The sequence below is a fragment of the Rhinolophus sinicus genome, linkage group LG09, assembly GCF_036562045.2.
Source record: "Rhinolophus sinicus isolate RSC01 linkage group LG09, ASM3656204v1, whole genome shotgun sequence".
Lineage (NCBI taxonomy): Eukaryota > Metazoa > Chordata > Mammalia > Chiroptera > Rhinolophidae > Rhinolophus > Rhinolophus sinicus.
The window spans coordinates 45,690,142-45,708,912 of record NC_133758.1 but is presented as its reverse complement, the minus strand read 5'-3'; the positions used below and the strand labels follow the sequence as shown (position 1 = coordinate 45,708,912).

General features: G+C 38.0%; 1 protein-coding gene across 24 annotated transcripts in view; it reads left to right on the top strand.

Annotated features, from left to right (window-relative positions):
• Positions 1-18,771, top strand: part of DLGAP1 (DLG associated protein 1) — an 860,924-nt gene that overhangs the window by 796,186 nt on the left and 45,967 nt on the right. For 20 of the 24 annotated variants that reach the window (XM_019755703.2, XM_019755706.2, XM_074340266.1 and 17 more), the window contains 2 exons: positions 6,732-7,105; positions 12,044-12,135. In XM_019755703.2, the coding sequence (XP_019611262.1) occupies positions 6,732-7,105; positions 12,044-12,135 (466 nt within the window). The remainder of the gene's footprint in view (positions 1-6,731; positions 7,106-12,043; positions 12,136-18,771) is intronic. The other 4 variants (XM_074340269.1, XM_019755707.2, XM_074340274.1 and 1 more) reach the window with 1 other exon arrangement.

Sequence of the window (18,771 nt, the reverse complement as noted above, 5' to 3'; positions counted from 1 at the left end):
CCTGGATCAGTGCTTTCAGCCTGTGAAGGACTCAAGCCAGACCCCTGATTGGCATTGGGTGGAGAAGTCCAGCCTGGGAAGCACGACCTCCACAGTTCACTGTAAGGTGAGCCCTTCTGGGCCTACTGATTGGGAGCAGCAGCGAGCTTCTCCATTAGCCATTTTATCTTCATCTGTGCCAACGTGGGTACCCAGGATGCCAAAACATGTGCTACTGCTGCAAACAGCCCTGGTGGTAACGCTCCCTGGCCTCCTCGCTGGCTTCCTTCTTCAGCTGTTTAGCATCACTTTCATGGGTCTCTTCTCACATTCTTTTCTAGATTTCATTCATGTTCATCAAGTCACAGGAGCTGCAGTTTGAAAGAAATCTTGCGAGGTCCCCTCAAGATGGTGATACACTTTCAATAACTTGCCCACTAAAATATGAGTTTGTCTATGCTTGAGCACTTTCAGGGACTGAGAGTGCTCACTACCCAGCAAGGTTCCTATATTCCATCTTTCAGCAAGTGACTACTGGGGAATTATTCCTTACGCCTCTCTAAGCTTTCACTTTTGTGGTTTCCCTTGGGGTCTTATAGTTAACAAATCCATGCAGTCCTCCACCCAGTAGCTTTTGAAATAATTAAAAACCCCTCTGTCTTCCTTCCCTTGCATACTAAAAACCCCTTTCCTTAAACCAGGGGTGTCCAAACATTTTTCAACGTTTTTCACCAAGGGCCATATGCAGTAAAATACACAAACAGCCGGGTCACTCACTCGAGGTGAAGTACGTATTGCCTCACCTGGTTTATTTAAGTAAACTAAATATATTTTTGGAATTTGCTGTGGGCCAATAAAAAATGGATTGTGGGCCGCAGTTTGGACACCCCTGCCTTAAAGCATTCCTCATAAGATACGGTTTTCCTCTCCTTGGCGCACCCTGCAATTTCCCCTTAAAGAGAGGGGCCCACAATGAAATGCAGCACAAGGATCCTTCCATTGTTCCAGCTATCACACTTCTACTCATACACACCTTCTTAGAAATAGGCAACTTACCTGACACATTAAAACTACAAATACAATCTTCCCACCCTATTTTGTGCATTAATCTCTTTATGTTCCAAGTTTAGGACTTTCCACATTTTTTTTCTTTTGTCCTCTTCACATCATTTTGCTTTCTAAAGTAGATTGCAGTTTCAAGTTACCTCTCTAATATGTTCTTAATCTCACATGAACAACCTCTACCCTGTCCACTGGATTTACATGTGTTTCATATCTATTTGTCAGACTATCTCCTATGATGGACCAATTTGTTTGTTCATTTGATGTCCAACCTATTTCAGATCAATACTTTGCTAAAATGTAACAAAAATGAATTACTAGAAAAATGAAATTAAACAAAGGCACTCAAAAAACAAACAGTTTTCATGAGATTCAACTGTGGGGACAGAGTCCCAGAGAGCAGTTTCCAGGCTCTTGGCCTCACATGGAAAGGTGCTGGCTCGAGTAGTAGATGGCCATCAGCTGTAACCAGTTAGCCAATTAGCTACTGGTATAACTGCCATGACTGTGTTGGTTGGTTGGTTGGTTGGCAGGCAGAGAAGTGGACGGCAGATTGCAGATTGTGTGGATCCTGCTTCCTGTGTGTCTCGCCCGGCCGCCAGCGAGACAGGGGTGCAGGAAGACTTCTTGTTGGGGTACTGGCGGATGTTTGCTCCCTGTGTCTCCAACCCAGCCACCAGCGAGAATATAGTGGTATGACTCCCCAATCTATGGCTCCGTTGGTGTTCCTTTTTGGCCTCACCATATCCTGCATTGTTATGTGGGGAGCAGGCGCTGAGACCCTGCGTGACACCCTGCGTGGCACAACCGACAAACTACTCTGTAGAATTGCTATAATAGTTTCTAAAAGCTTACTCTCAATTTTCATGGTATATCTTACCATGCACTCATCAAATAGTTTGTGAATCAACACCTGTCTGTGGACCACATTATCTCTGCGCAGAGGTATGCTGGAAATGCTTAACAACCAGCTCTCCGTGGAGACACCTACTGATTTACAGCATCTGCCAATTTCCATGGTGTAAACACTCACACAAGATCAGTTTCAAGTTATCAGTGAAATGTCACTGAACACAGACTTGAGAAGAGATGTGCACAAGCAACTCTAGCAAGGTGATAGGAGCCAGTTCCAACACCTTTTTAATAAAGCACTTCCTTTTGAGGCCTTGTTAAATTACTGTTCAGTTGGACCAAATCACCCAACTCAGGACACCTTTGCCCTCAACAAACTAGGCTGTAGATTGAGGCCGCCCTTCTCCCTGTGGTGGTCTTCAGCTTAGTAAAAGCAGACCAGGCAGATCAAATCACAGCTTGCTTTGTGGTTAACAACAACTTAGGATAGCTTGTTTACATCAAAAGGTGTTGTTTGATTACTGTACAACTCTATGTATATGTATATTTTGGAATTCCTTTGTTGTTGTTTCGTGTTTTTATTTGTAGGTCCTTGTGGGCTTGTTCTCATATTCAAAAGACTTTCTAAAATTCAGTAACCAGAAACTGCTAAATAATTCCTCAACACCGCTTTATAGACTGTGACCATTAGCTTAGCTAGTGAGAACCTATTAATAAGAAGATAGAGAAAGTGGGTTTGATCGTACATTTGTTTTATGGCCACCTGACATATGTGTGCTCTTGATTGCATAGGATAACTAGAGTGGTAAGAAAGTCTACATATTTTTTCCAGAAAACCATCACCGCTACAGAAAAACTAATTCCTGACACAGGCCTTCCTGCGGCTTACAACACTAGCATTAACTTTCTGTGCAAATAGAGGTAATATTGACCACTCAGCTAGAAGCTGAAATAGGAAGGCATTTGTTCTCATTTGTTTTTTCTGTGACTTTTTACAACAACTTCCTAACTCAAGTGTAAAAACCAAATGTGTGTCTCTCTGCTCTGCAGTATCATCTGAAAGAAAGTGGTGTTGGGCAGCCGGTTAGCTCAGTTGGTTAGAATGCGGTGCTCTTAACAAGGTTGCCGGTTGGATCCCCACATGGGCCACTGTGAGCTGCACCCTCCACAACTAGATTGAAACAACTACTTGACTTGGAGCTGATGGGTCTCGCAAAACACACTTAAAATAAATAAAAGTTAAAAAAAAAAAAGTGGTGTCATTGAAATCTGGCTCCCCGCTGATTCTTCTTATAAATAGATAGAGTCCTTTCAGCCAACATTGAGCTGGGGTCATCAGGAGCCAGAGAAGGGAAATATTTCATTTTATTTGAAATGAACAAGTAAATATATCAGGCAAAACAAAGCAATAATAGTGATTAACTACGTTATCATTTCTTTTACAAGTTCCATTTGAATAAAAGGAGCACTTGCTTTTAAAATCAACATTTTTGAGAATGTTACTCTTAAAAAAAAAATGAAGTGTTTTGCTTACTGTCTATAAGCCACTCATTTCTCTTTGGGTCTTGACCGGATAAGATTTATAAACTTGGGCTTCACCCTCCTCTACCATACGCTTCCTGGCACTCAGACCTCAGTGGATTCTAAGTCACTCATGGTGCTTAAACATGAAAGAAGAATTTAAAACAAACAGAAACCCTTAGGAGAGAAGATAGGTTGAGAGCTTAGCCTGAAAAGCTAGGAAAGAGTCATGCTGGGGAAAACTGGGAGATTTAGTTGTATGAGTTTCTAGAGCAGCCTTGAATGCAAAAGATTTAGGGCATGAGAAGGAAGGATACTATGAGAAGTGTGAGCTGTGTTGGATCTTCTTTCTTCTGCTTCAAAAGGCAATCTTAAAGATTTGAATTCCTTTTAAATTCCTACTTGATCACTGACAGGTGGTCCTTTTTTGAGTGTAACTCATGCAGCAGAACTGTGCCAAGCTCCACATTGCAGGGAAACCTCATAAAAAGCCCTGGGGTATAACACCAGGGTGGTGGTTCCTGTCCTCTAGTCAGCTCCCTTATCCAAAATGGGGCAATCTTAAATTCTTACCTCTTTTGTGCATTGGGGCTGGGCCAGCCTGTTAGGGAAGCCATGTCCCCAGGGTTCTCCCTGTCCGATTTAACCCTAGTGTATTTCTAGTATTGCTGCTACCGGCTGGCAGTCTCAGTTGATCAAAGTACCCAGAGTTATCCCTATGGATAACGAAAAGGAGCTAACAACAGCCATAAGATGGCATCAAATAGCCATTGGCCCCAGGGAGTGTCCCCAAGCCCAGTCATTACACTGGAAATAATGTGCCCCTCTTCCCCCATATCACACTTATCACATTGTGGCAGAATTTTTACTGTAAATCACAGCAAATGAAATGACACCCTATTTAGCAGCATTGTCTAATTTTGACTACTCCACACTGAAAGAGGAAACTGAAGGTAGCTAACCACAAGCAGTAAATTATCCAAAAGATCAGACATTTGATTTTGGAATGTGGTATTTAGTTTCTTAGGAATATGAGTGAGCTGAATGTCCTGAGAATCCATTTTGAACAAAATAGCGGGTTCATATTGTAAAGACTTATCTTGGGAAAAGTAATAAAATGGTCTAGTCTCATTCAATTTGAATAGACAGATTCTATCCTAAGTATGGTGATGCCCCCTCCCACCCACTCTGGTCTTCAGATGAATAACTGACACTTAGCATTATCCTGAACAGGGCTATCCTGTTCAGACCTCCCTAGGAAGCAGAAGGTAGCTCCACGGTGTTTACAGTGCCCGACAATGTGACTATCAACAATGCACATGCTTGCATTACTGGCCAGAAGCTTCACTGTGACCCGTGGGAGAACCTGAGACCATACTGGTTCTGCTCCTGGCTCTGTACCTTGAGGGTGCTGTGAGCCTCCACTGCTCGCATTACCTCTCAGCACTGCTTATTGCTGAGTTCTGTTTAAATGTGAAGATGTATGTTTCATGCAATAATCTTAGATGGAAGGTTTTCCTGGGGTGAGCCTCTGCCAGTTATCCATCCCGGGTAACTGAGAGGTGACTATATATGTATTATTCACATGACCCTACTACCCACTTCCCCAAGAGCACATGTGATATTGTAATGCGACATCTATGTGTTGTTTTTCCTTCAACACTCAGCCAAACATTTCTGTCCCTATCTCTTTTATTGTTAAGGAAATTATTCTGAATCACAAAGCAGTGGAACAGCAGGACAGCATAATAGGATCTTTTTGGTTTTTTCTTCATTATGGGATGCGTCTTTTGAGTGGCTCAGGAAATAGCCTAAATATTGAAGCGAGTATTTCATTCTGCAAGATGGCCTGAGTGGCATCTAGGGACATGGCTAAAGAGTTGGGACTGTGTGGTCAGGACTAGCCGATTTGGTATAATAACAGTGATGCCAGCTGAATGGAAAAGGCAAGAATAGGGTGGGGGTGGCAATAGGAGCAGGGAGAAAGTGATGACAACACAATACTTTGACTCATGTTTTAAAGGGACTAAACAAATGTCTTTAAAGGGACTAAACAAATGGTTAAGGTATTGTTCTTTATTGGCAAGGAGTTCCCACTTGGAAACTTAATAATTCCTTTTGATCTGTATTTTCCTATATCGTGCTCCACAAATGCAAAGTTGAAAACCAGTGTGTAATGCTTCTTCAAGACGCTCAGGGTTATAAACAGATGGTAGGACAGAGGGCCTAGAGGCTACTTCAGCTGAAGCCTCAAGATGGATCTTAACTAAATGGCACAGGTCTGCAATGGACACCTCATTGCACAGATTCAGGCCCTCGAGTTGATCAAGTTACCCTGAAAGACAGCACATTAGGGAGTAGGCTCAAACAGACCACATTCAGAGACTGGTTTATAAACTAGTGTGTACATTTATTTTACAGTAGGAGACTTTGGTACAGTGTATTCCCTCTCAGTAGTTAGTTCTGTTCAGAAACCACAACCAAAAAATTTGCAACAAAAGTTTATATAATGAGTGGAGAGAGAGAGAGAGAGAGAGAGAGAATGGAAGGAGGGAGGGAAGGAAGGAAGGAAGGAAGGAAGGAAGGAAGGAAGGAAGGAAGGAAGGAAAGAAAGAAGGAAGGGGAAAAAGAAGGGAAGGGAAGGGAAGGGAAGGGAAGGGAAGGGAAGGGAAGGGAAAGGAAGGGAAGGAAGGAAGAAAGAAGAAAGAAAGAAAGAGGAAGGGAAGGAGGGAGAAAGAGAAATTGGGTGTTGATAACAGTGAATTTCGGGAAGCTATGACAGCATGCTGTGCACCCCACCCCAACCCAGGCACCTCATACTGTTAATAGGATTGTACATGCTCACCACCTCTTTGCTTTCCTTCTTTTTTCAATGTTTATTATCAACAACCAGAATCTTCTCTAATGAGTTACTTTGTTTACTATTAGCTATATTTAATATTTTCCTGAGAAGGCAGAGATTACCCTGGCTTTATCCATGTGTATATATTATCTCTCAGGGTGCTCCGTTGCCTGGGAAGATTTCTACAGATGGCTAATCATGTCTATTTTATGTTGATTCATATTAACTTCCATTTCAGAGACTTACATCTCAGAGGTTGGTGTTTTCCAGTCTTTTCCCTTAATTTTGTGGGGATATCACCTCACGGAGGCCCCTAAGGGCCTAAGCAGTCCACTTAGTCTGTCAATGGACTTGTGTTCGTGTTAAATGTTTTAGTATGTTTCATGTGCCCTAATTTCCAATGGATGTCAGTTACAATATCAGAAATTAAAACTCATGCAGAAATCACAGTGTCTTTGTTTTCATTGTCTTCCAGTGTCATCTTGCATTACAACATATAAGAAGACACCACCTCCAGTCCCACCCAGAACTACCACGAAACCTTTCATTTCTATCACAGCCCAGAGTAGCACAGAGTCTGCCCAGGATGCCTACATGGATGGACAGGGCCAGCGAGGAGATATTATTAGCCAGTCTGGACTGAGCAACTCCACGGAGAGCCTGGACAGTATGAAGGCTCTGACAGCCGCCATCGAAGCTGCAAATGCCCAGATCCACGGCCCTGCAAGTCAACACATGGGCAACAACCCTGCCACCGTGACCACCACGACTACCATAGCCACTATCACTACAGAGGACAGGAAGAAGGATCACTTTAAGAAAAATCGATGCCTATCTATCGGGATACAGGTAACAGCCTCTCTTTCTGTCCTTTGAATGGGAACCCCAAACTAAGAAATGTAACGTAATTTTTTCCCCAGAAAATTTGCTGTCTTGCCATATTGGATGATACAGCTAGGTTTTCAATTATTGGCTCTGGACTCCCTACGTTGTTAAATATGAAGAAAATTATGAAGGCATTTTGTCTATAGATATTGTTAAGCAGCTATTATTTTTGTTCTCAAAGTTGAATGTGTGACTCAAAGTGTAGGATGATTAAACAGTCAAACACAAAGTGCCCTCAATTCCTAATGCACATTTTGATTCTCAACAAAAGAGTGTGCATGCAAGAATAACCTGGGTTATTGGGTTGTGTTACAGTACGTTTAACACTCTTGAGTAACCATATGAGAACAAAAATGTGAATCACTCCTCATAGATGTGGGAGGGAGGGAGGGAGAGCAAGACCAAAGAGCCTGATGGTGTGGAAAGCAGTAACTCACAGCATTGCATCATGAAGATAAAATGCACAGCAGTTTCAGCATAATTGTTGGTTATTTAATCATGCATCTCATAAAAATGGTAGATAATTCAGAAGTCTTCTCAGTTCAGTTCACTGTTTTCTCCGCCTCAAAGATAAGATCAAACTGATTCTTGTTTTTCACATCTGTTCAGCTTGGCTTACCGTGCTAGAAATTTCCCTCTGTCAATGGAGAAGAATCATTCTTTTCCCTCATTTTTGTTGTGCAGTATCATTCTGCAGGTGCCCTTTGAATAATAATTTCCTGACGTGGTGTCCAATAAATCTATCCACACTGAACCAACACTAAGGCATATCTAAAAGCCAGGCATGGGGTACATTTTCACAACAATGATGTATTTTCAGTCCATTCAGCAGAGTCCACTTTTAATGGGTAATAAAACTTTCTCTGGTAGTAATGAGTCAAATGCTTTTTATAACTTGCAGGTTACCATAACACAAGTTGTCAGGTTTCCTAAAAGAAATTGTAGCCCTGGTTCTTGGGACTAGATGACACAGCGGGAGGCATGGGCCCAGAGCCAGCGTCCACCCCCCTATCCTCCACTTCTCCCTAGAAGCTAATTCCACTTCCACAGCCCAAAGGATTTTGAGTAGTGGGGAAGAGCAGAGGTCAGTTGGTCCTCTGTGGTGTCCTAGGCAAAATACTTAATCTTTCTAAGCCTGTTTCCTCCTCTGTCCCTCATAGTATTGTTTTGAGGATTGAGTTTACTAACTCCAGCTTCCTATGGGGATACAGAGTTTCTATTTGGGATGATGAAAAACTTCTGGAGATGGATGATGGTGATAGCAACACAACAATGTAAATGTACTTAATGCCACTGACCTGTACATTTTTAAACCGTTAAAATGGAAACTTTTGTTTTAGCACAATAAAAAAATCTATCTTAAAATACAAAGAAAAAAACCTCAAAATGTAAGTTAATAAATGGTAAATAATTGTGTGTGAAGCATCTCATTTTGTCAACTTCATTAACTGTTCAATCTAGTATTCATAAAAATTTCCTTATATTGGAAAATAATTTGTAGATTTACATAGTGGTTAAGAGCATGGATTGTGAAGCCAAATTGCCTTTGTTGAAATTCTGGCTCTTCCGTTTACTCTGTGACCTCCAGCAAGTTATTCAACCTCTCTGAGCTTCAGTTTCCTCATCCTCTGTAATATCATATACAAAATGGGGATAATGATACCACTACGCTCATAGACTGTTGAAAAGATTAAATGAGCAAAACACTTAGAACAGTGCTTGGCACATTTTAAGAACTAGATGTGTATTAAAATATCTATTTTATTTTTCCAAAGGAAGAGCAAAATTGCTTTTATTTGCAGATAATATGCATGTTCATAGAGAAAATTTAATGGAAACCACTGAAAAACTATTAGAATTCAATAAAGGAATACAATATAAATACATAGAAATCAATAACTTTTTAATACATTATAAATAAACAGAAAATATAGTGGAGCAAAGAGAGCCCATTCACAACAGCAACAAAAACTACAAAACAACAGGACTAAGCTTCGCAAAAAATATATAACACCTATCTAAAAACAAGTTTATATAGAAGAAGTTAATACCGTGTTTCCCCAAAAATAAGACCTAGCCGGACAATCAGCTCTAATGCGTATTTTGAAGCAAAAATTAATATAATATCCAGTATTAGATTAGATTAGATTGGTTTTATATTATATTACATAAGACCTGGCCTTATAGTAAAATAAGACCCAGTATTATATTATATTATTTCATATCATATCATATCATATCATATCATATCACATCATATCATATCCAGTCTTATATTATATTACATATGACCCAGTCTTACATTGTAGTAAAATAAGACTGGGTCTTATATTAATTTTTGCTCCAAAAGATGCGTTAGAACTGATTGTCCAGCTAGGTCTCATTTTCAGGGAAATACAGAAAATAACCTAGAGACTTTTGGAGTTTTTTAAATTAGGTTTTTTTAAAAAAAATAATTACAGGAGGAGACTTGCCATAGAAAATATCAAGGTTTATTATGAAATTATATTAAGAAAAGAGAAGCAATAAGACCAGTAGATCAATAAACCAAAAACAGGCCTATATACATGAGGGAAGGTGTGACAATTAAGTTCACAAACTCATCCTAGTAAAAAGTACTACATACCTCATTGCTGAATATCACTACGGTCACTTTCGAAGTACTCCCCTTGGGAAACTATGCACCAATGCCAGCGCCTAGTCTATCCTTCAAAGCAATTTTGGAACTCTTTTTCTGGAATGGCCATCAGAGCTGTTGTCATATTATGCTTGATGTTCTAAATGTCATCAAAATGTCTTCCTTTCAATATTTCCTTTATCTTTGGGTAAAGAAAGAAGTCATTGGGGGCCAGATCCCATGAGTAGGGAGGGTGGTCCAATACAGGTATTTGTTTACGAGCTAAAAACTCCCTCACAGACAGTGCCGTGTGTGCTCTTGTGTTGTCGTGATGCAAGAGCCATGAATTGTTGGCGAAAAGTTCAGGTCGTCTAACTTTTTCATGCAGCCTTTCAGCACTTCCAAATAGTAAACTTGGTTAACTATTTGTCCAATTGGTACAAATTTGTAATGAATAATCCCTCTGATATAAAAAAAAATTAGCAACATTTTTGCAACAAGTTCGCAAACTTAATTGTCAGCCCTCGTATATGGAAATGGTACAAGATTAAGTTGGCATCCCAAATGAAAAAATTAATCAGTTAATAAAAGGAGCCAGGTCAATTGGTAATCCATGTGGGTAAAAAAAATGTTACTGCTCTATTTTATATCTTACACAAAAACATTTCAGGATAGTAGATTTAAGAATTAAACATGTAGAAAAGATAGATAAAAGTAAATACAAGAGAACTTTAAAAAATATACTCAGGGTAAAGAAATCCTTTGTAAACCATAAAAGCTAGATTTGACTACACAGTAATTTAAGATTCTCTACAATGAAGGACAAAAATTTAAAAGAAATGATACACTGGGTGAAAATATTTACTGTATATATAACCAAGAAAGGACTATTAACAAGTCATAAGATATAAAGAGATCCCATAAATTAGAAAATAAAACACAACTTAATAGGTAAAAACACAAAAAACTAGCAAAGGATATGAATAAGCAATTTACAGATAGAAGTACAGGAGGCCAATAAATATTTTTCACCTATGATATTAGCAAAAATTTAAAAGTTTGCCAATATTTAGCATTGGTGAGTGTGCAGGGAAATGGGCACTCCCATACACACCGATTATGGCAGGATGATGCTTTGAAGAACAATTCGGCAATATCTCTTACAGCTGAACATACTCAGTACCTTCCATCTAGCACTTCTACTTCTGAGAATTTTTCCCAATCAACATTTGCATAATTGTTCTAAAGATACACGAAATATTGATTGTAATACTACATATAGTAGCAATAAAGAGAAAATTTCCCTAATGCCTATGTTGCTTATATAATAATTAAAAGAAATATTTAGGTACCCCAAAAAAGAATTGAGTTAGAGCTATATTTACTAGCATGGTAAAATGTAGAAAAGATAGCGATGTTAATGAATAAGGCAAATTGCAGAAAAACATATATAATATAGTCTTATCTGTATAAATTTAGTACTAATCACCATTTTTATATGTAATATTTCATATATATATTAAAAGATGGTCAAATTATGCATCAAAGGATTGACAGTGATTCTTGGGGTACTTTACCTTTCTACATTATATATTCCTATATTTTAATTTTATGTAACTTATATTGAATTGCTTTTAATTTAGAAAAATAATTTATTAAATACATGGGAAGAAAAGGGGAATGATCCTATTTGCTCTGAATAGTCATAAAATTTATTTCAAATTTTGTTTAGGCCTAATTTATCACATAGACTCTCAGTTAATATGCACATACTTTCTATATGAGCTGTAATGTATACATAACTATTTAGAAACTATGGAGTAATATTCAAAGCCAATTCCTTAGTTTAAGGGGGAAAAAATGAAGATACACTGTGATTTAACTTAAGGTAAATACCTAAATCTCCCAATATCAATAATTCAAACTACAATAAATTAATTTTCTTACTTCTTTTGTATTTTATTATCTGCAAATTCAAACCTTCCAAGAACGTATTTCCATGTAGTGCTCCCTTCTAATATAGTGCTCACAGGTAAGTACATACTCACAGATCTATGGAGGAATCATAGACACTTTTTAACCAAATCTACATTTTACTAAGATCAGCAGAGTCAAAGTGCATGTATAGGGATGGGTCTCCTCAAATACACAAATATTGAAGGAAAAGGTTACAAATTACAAAATATTCCAGTAGTAGTACAGGTGTTTCTAATGACACGTGATATTTGTTTTTTAAGTGAAACGACTAAAATGGAGCCCCTCTATTTATTCAATTATGTCTTTAGGTGGATGATGCTGAAGAAGCTGACAAAACAGGGGAAAATAAAGCACCCAGTAAGTTCCAGTCCGTAGGAGTGCAAGTAGAAGAGGAGAAGTGGTAAGTCCAATGCATTAGTCCTTTCATCTTGATGTTGGCAAGTATGGTGCAAGTATTTTTCCCCATGATAAACCAACAAGATTCAATGATATTTTCCTTTAACTTTTGGGAACATTTACTAGGTAAGCTTGAAACAACATTAGCTGATTCCCTCCTCTACTTTAATAATAGAGACCACCCCATTTAGTTTTATCTAGAATAAATAATAGAATAAGCATATCACATATACATACACATAAACACTGGGTGTAGTACTGTTGTGTTGCAAAACTATTCCTCTTCAAAAAACCTTCCTATTTTGCACTCTTGACTTTTTAAGAGAAGAGGACTTACCTTATTCTTATTCGTTTTGCTAGCACTTAATGGTGTCTGGTGTTTAATATGCACTCAATGAATGATGAAAATGAATGAATGAATGAATGAATGAACAGAAGGAAAAGGAGAAGTTTTCCTATCATTATCCTGAATCACCAGTTCCTTTACATTGTTCTTTACAATAAGCTTACTCTAGAGTCATAGTATCTAGAAGTGGGGAATTTAGAGGTCCCGAAGATCACAGAATCTAGGAGCTGGAAGGGATTTCTGAGATCTGTACATTTATTTTATAAATGACTACTTGATTCAGAGAGGTATGTGAGTTTCTCAATCAAACTGTAAGGTCCATGATATGTGGAACTATGTTTTATTGATACTACTACACAACCCCAGTGTCCAGAACTGTGCTTTGTACATACTAAGTATATAGTAAATGTTGGTGAATGAAGTAAAAACTACAGTTATGGTAGGAGAAAGAGCTCTGTATTACATACCAGGACATCATCTCAACTCAGCCACTAACTTTCTGTGTGTTAATTAGGAGAAATCAACTGGATGTCATCTATCCATCCATCCATCCATCCATCCATCCATCCATCCATCCATCTATCTATCCATCCAATAAATATTTATGGAATGATGGAATGTCTCCTATCTGCAAGCTTACCTGTAATGTAAACTGAAAATCTGAAAAGAAGCCAACCATCAGTTCATGAAAGGGGCCTATTTAGAGCCTTAGAGCCTCCTAGTATTGACACTGAACACACACACACACACACACACACACACACACACACGTGTATATATATATATATGTATGTATGTATAATTATACAAAGCTGGAAACCCAGAAAATTAGTACAGTCCTCCTGGAAACTATGACAAAAGTTAACAAGAGTTATACATCTATCCATACCCATTGACCCAGTAATCACATTTATGGGGCTATCCTGAATGAAAACACTCAATGGAAGGGCAACAATGTGGAACATTATCTATTATTGTAAAAGAAAAGTATTAATTATCAAATGTCAAACAATAAAGGAATGGTTTTGTAAATTATAGCACATCCATCACCAAGCTAGGATATTATACAACTATTAAATGTAATTTGTAAAGAAGCTATGGAAACATGAAGAAATTCCTGTGATATGATGTTAAGCAAAAAAGTTGAACACATAATAACCATGTGTTATTCATGAAGATGGACAAAGACTGAAATGTAATCTGTAAAAATGGTAGGTATAGGAGTGTTTTGTTTTGTTTTTCTTTTACTCTAAAATGTTTACTTACTGTATTTACTTCAAGATTTAGTAATCATTATTTTCAAGCCAACCCTTCTGGCACATGTTCTTTTAATTGTTTTAGAAAATTTTTTGAAAATGTAAACTTAGGAGACATGAAAGATCTCATGATAAGAAAACATTTCTTCTTTCCCCACCAGATTGACTTGGTTGTTTTATTCAATGGTATAGTGGTTAAGAGCACAGACTCTTGAACCAGAGCACCTAGATTCAAATCCTGGCTCTGCCACACAGTAACTGGGGGGCCTTGATCCAATTACTAAATTTCCTTGTGCCTTGGTGTCCTTATATATAAAAAGGAGATAATAGGCAATTTCTGGTCCAGCATTTAAAAAGCTCAGACGTCACCACTCTGTCCCTAACAAGAAGTAAAAAGCCAAACAGACTGGAAAAATCAATAGCTTTTCTTAAATCAGTCAGAGAGGTGAGGTCACAGGGCAAACCACTGGCCCCCAAATTGGGAGACAGATACAGAAAATCACAGCTTACTGGAGTAGGAACCCACAAGCAGAACCCTCTGTGGGAACTGGTACCAGGGCAGGAAAACCTAAACTATAATTGACAAATTTCTGGAGTCTCAGTGTGGACAAGTCTGAGAGTCAAAAACTTCCAGGGTACCTAGTTCTAGGGGTGGGCTCCACACTTTTGTGAGTTTTACCTCCAGGCGCTCTACCAGTTCCTCACAGTGAATATCAGAGAAAAATACCCTTGTGTTTCCAGGAGAAAGAGGAGAAAAGGAACCATTTAAAAACATACCAGAGCATTTCGTTCTCAACAGGTCCGCTCTCAGGAGAAACTGTTTGATGAGAGCCTAACCTGCTAGGATTTTATCCTACCTGAGGGAAAAGAAAACGCCAACCCCAGCCCCTTCTAGACATTCTGAACATGAGGAGAGGAGAAACTGGGAAGCACTGTTGAAGTTCACAGTCCAGGAACACAGTCTCAACAAAAGACTGAGACCTAATCAGAGTGCTTCCCACCCCCTCTCACCTCACCACCACATCACCAAAGGCCTATTCACCAGTTTCTTTTACCCAGGACATCATGTCTACTTTTCAACAATAATTTACAAGGCCTACTAAAAGGTAAACAACACAGTTTGAAGTGACTGAACAAGCATCAATCATATATGACAGGAATTACTGGAATTATGAGACCAGGAATTTTTTTAAATTATGGTAAATATGTTAAGGGCTTTAATAGAAAAAGCATACAGCATGCAAGAACAGATGGATGATGTAAGCAAAGGGATGGAAATTCTAAGACAAATGACACATAGGTCAAAGAAGAAATCCCAATTGAAATTTTAAAATATTTTTAACTAAAATAAATAAATAAATAAGAAAAGATTTTGAACTAAATGAAAATGAAAATCCACAATTTATCAAAATTTGTGGGATGCAGCAGAAATAGTACTTAGCAAACAATTTCTAGCATTGAATGAGGCATACTTAATGATGTAAAACTTGAAGCTTTCCTGCTCAGATCAGGAACAAAGCAAGGATGTTTCCTCTCAGTATTGCTTTTCAATATTGTACTGGAAGTCCTAGTTAATGTAATAAGTCAGGAAAAGGAAATAATAGGCACACAGACTGGAAGGGAAGAAATAAAACTCTGTGTTCTCAAATAACATGATCATCTACGAGATAATCTGAAAGAATCAGCAAAAGCACTTTTGTAACTAATAAGTAATTATAGCAAGATTGCATGATACAAGGTTAATATACAAAAGTTAATCACTTTCCTATATATCAGCAAGTAGAATAAGAAAGTGGAATTTGGAATTAAAAGTGCATTACTATTTACATTGTTAGTACCCCTTAAATGAAATACTTAGTTATAAATTTACCAAAATATGTGTAGTAGCTATAGAAGAAAAAAACCCACAAAATTCTGATGAAAAATATCAAAGAAAAACTAACTAAGTGGAAAGATATTTCGTTTTTATGAATGGGGACGCTCAACGTTATCAAGATGTCGGGTCTTCTCAATTTCATCCATAGATTCAATTCAAGCCCATTCAAAATCCTGGCAGGTTATTCCGTGGGTATTAACAGACTGATTCTAAGATTTACATGGAAAGGCAAAAGACAATAAAGTTAACATAATAATGAAGGAGAAGAAAAAGTCAGACACAACTTCAACACTTAACTATAAAGCTTTAGTAATCAAGACTGTGTGGTATTGGTAAAAGAATAGACAAATACAAGATCAATGGAGACAAACAGATCAATGGAGCAGAACAGAGAACCCAGAAATAGACCCTCATAAATATAGTCAACTAATCTTTGACAGAAAAGCCAAGGTAATACAATGGAGAAAAGATAGTTTTTCAACAAATGGTACTGGAAAAACTGGACATCTACATGAAAAAAAAAAAGACTCCTTACCCAGACCTTACACCCTTCACAAAAATTAACTGAAAATGGATTACAGATCTAAATGTAAAACACAAAACTATAAAACTTTTAGAAGAAAACATAGGAGTGCATCTTGATAACCTTGGGTGCCGGGATGATGTTACATACAATGCCAAAGTCGTGATCCATGAAAGAAATAGTGGATAAGTTGGAGTTTATTAAAATTAAAAATGTCCCTGCCAAAGACAATGTCAAGAGAATAAGAATACAAACCACACATTCGGAGAAAATATTTGCAAAAGACACATCTAATAAAGGACTATTACAATGAAACAATAAGAAAATGAACAACCTGATTAAAAATTAAGCAAAAACTTCAATAGACACCTCACCAAAGATGATATACAGATGGCAGCATATGAAATGATGCTCCACATCATATGTCATTAGGGAATTGCAAATTGAAGCAACAATGGAGTACCATTAGCCACCTATTAGATAGAATGTCCAAAGTCCGAAACACTGACAACACGAAATGCTGGTGAGGATGTGGGGCAACATTAACTCTCATTCATTGCTGGTAGAAATGCAAAATGGTATAGCCATTTTTGAAGACAGTTTTGTGGTTTCTTTCAAAACTAAAAATACTCTTACCATATGACCCAGCAATTGCATTCCTTGGTATTTACCCAAAGTAACTGAAAACTTAATATGTCCACGAAAAAACCTGCACACAGATGTTCATAGCAGCTTTAGTCATAATTGCCAAAACTCAGAAGCAACCAAGATGTCCCTCAGTAGGTGAATGGACAAATAAACTGTGGAACATCCAGACAATGGAATATTATTCAGCATTACAAAAGAAAAAACCTATCAAAATCCACAGAATGTACACAGCAGGAGTGAAATCTGATGTAAACTATGAACTTTGGATAGTAATAGTTTCACCGATTGTAACAAATGTACCACTCTGGTGGTGACATTGCTAGTGGGGGTGGGGAGTAGACTGAATATGGGAAATGGCTGTACTTTCTGCTCAATTTTGTTGTGAACCTAAAACTGCTCTAAAAAATAAAGTTTATTAATTTAAAAAAGCAGGAGGTTAGATAATAATGTTAACCTCATAATTGTGTCCTGGGGGTGTGTGTTGTTTTATACATGTAGAGCTTTAGAAAACCTGACACATTTGAAGCAGTGTATAAGCGTTTCTATCCTATTGTGTACCCAAATAGAATTTCTCTAAAGATTGAAGTCTCAAGAAAGCAATTATACCATCTTTGTTTTAAAAATAAGAGAAAATCACCTCCGTTTCTAATTTTACTTCAAACATTTTCCCTGCAGTCAACTATTCTATCTTACCAAATTGATGCCTGACACTTGCTCAGCAACAGGAATATGAAATATTGCATTATTTGGCCATACCTAGTAGCAACCCCAAAACTTCAAATGAGTCACTTTTATCTTGTTATTAAAAAATTGGGGGGGCCGGCCCGGTGGCTCAGGCGGTTAGAGCTCCATGCTCCTAACTCCAAAGGCTACTGGTTCAATTCCCACATGGGCCAGTGGGCTCTCAACCACAAGGTTGCCAGTTCGATTCCTCGACTCCCGCAAGTGATCGTGGGCTGCGCCCCTTGCAACTAAGATTGAACACAGCACCTTGAGCTGAGCTGCCGCTGAGCTCCCGGATGGCTCAGTTGGTTGGAGCGCATCCTCTCAACCACAAGGTTTGCCAGTTCGATTCCCACAAGGTATGGTGGGCTGCACCCCCTGCAACTAGCAATGGCAACTGGACCTGGAGCTGAGCTGCGCCCTCCACAACTAAGACTGAAAGGACAACAACTTGACTTGGAAAAAAAGTCCTGGAAGTACACACTGTTCCCCAATAAAGTCCTGTTCCCCTTCCCCAATAAAATCTTTAAAATAAATAAGTAAATAAATAAATTAAAGTTGGACATTTAATAAATTATTGAAGTTTGTAGGATGGTCAGATCCTCAGTAAACTGAGTAATTTATTTAAAATTCATCCTCAGAAGGACTGGCAGACCCTGTTTGCGTGCTTAATTTCCAAAACATACCCTTCCTCAAAGGTCACTTTATAGTTAACCTCTGTAAAGTAAATACACATTTAAATTGATGTAAATGATTATTTCAACCTCTCCAAAAGAAATCCTTTCTCAAACAGGCAGGGATTTCTTGTATCTTCTATCTCAAATTATAATTCTATTTATAATTTTGCTGGTAGTTAGTATTCATTTAGATAGGATCTTAAAAAAGCAAAATTGGGCAGATGAAATTACCTAATGACAGCTGGGGGACTCTTTTTTAATTATCTAGTGATAAAGCTGAGACTGTTGTTTTCACACTGAATGGCCAATACAATCCATCTCTTCCTTCCCCAAATAAACAGACTGATCCTCAACAGTAACCTAACAAAAAGTGAGAGAAAGAAAGAAAATAGAGCCAGACAAAGAAACAGTACAAAAGAGGAAGATGAAAAGACTTTGTAAGAAGCCTAGAGACTCATTATCACCTTTTGAATTCACCACAATTTAGGAACCAAAACTAACATAGCAAAGTCCACCAGGCTGATTTGTATATTGAAGGGTAGACTTGTAAATATAGGGTGGTCTTCAATGTTCCAAATCAAAACAAAAGTT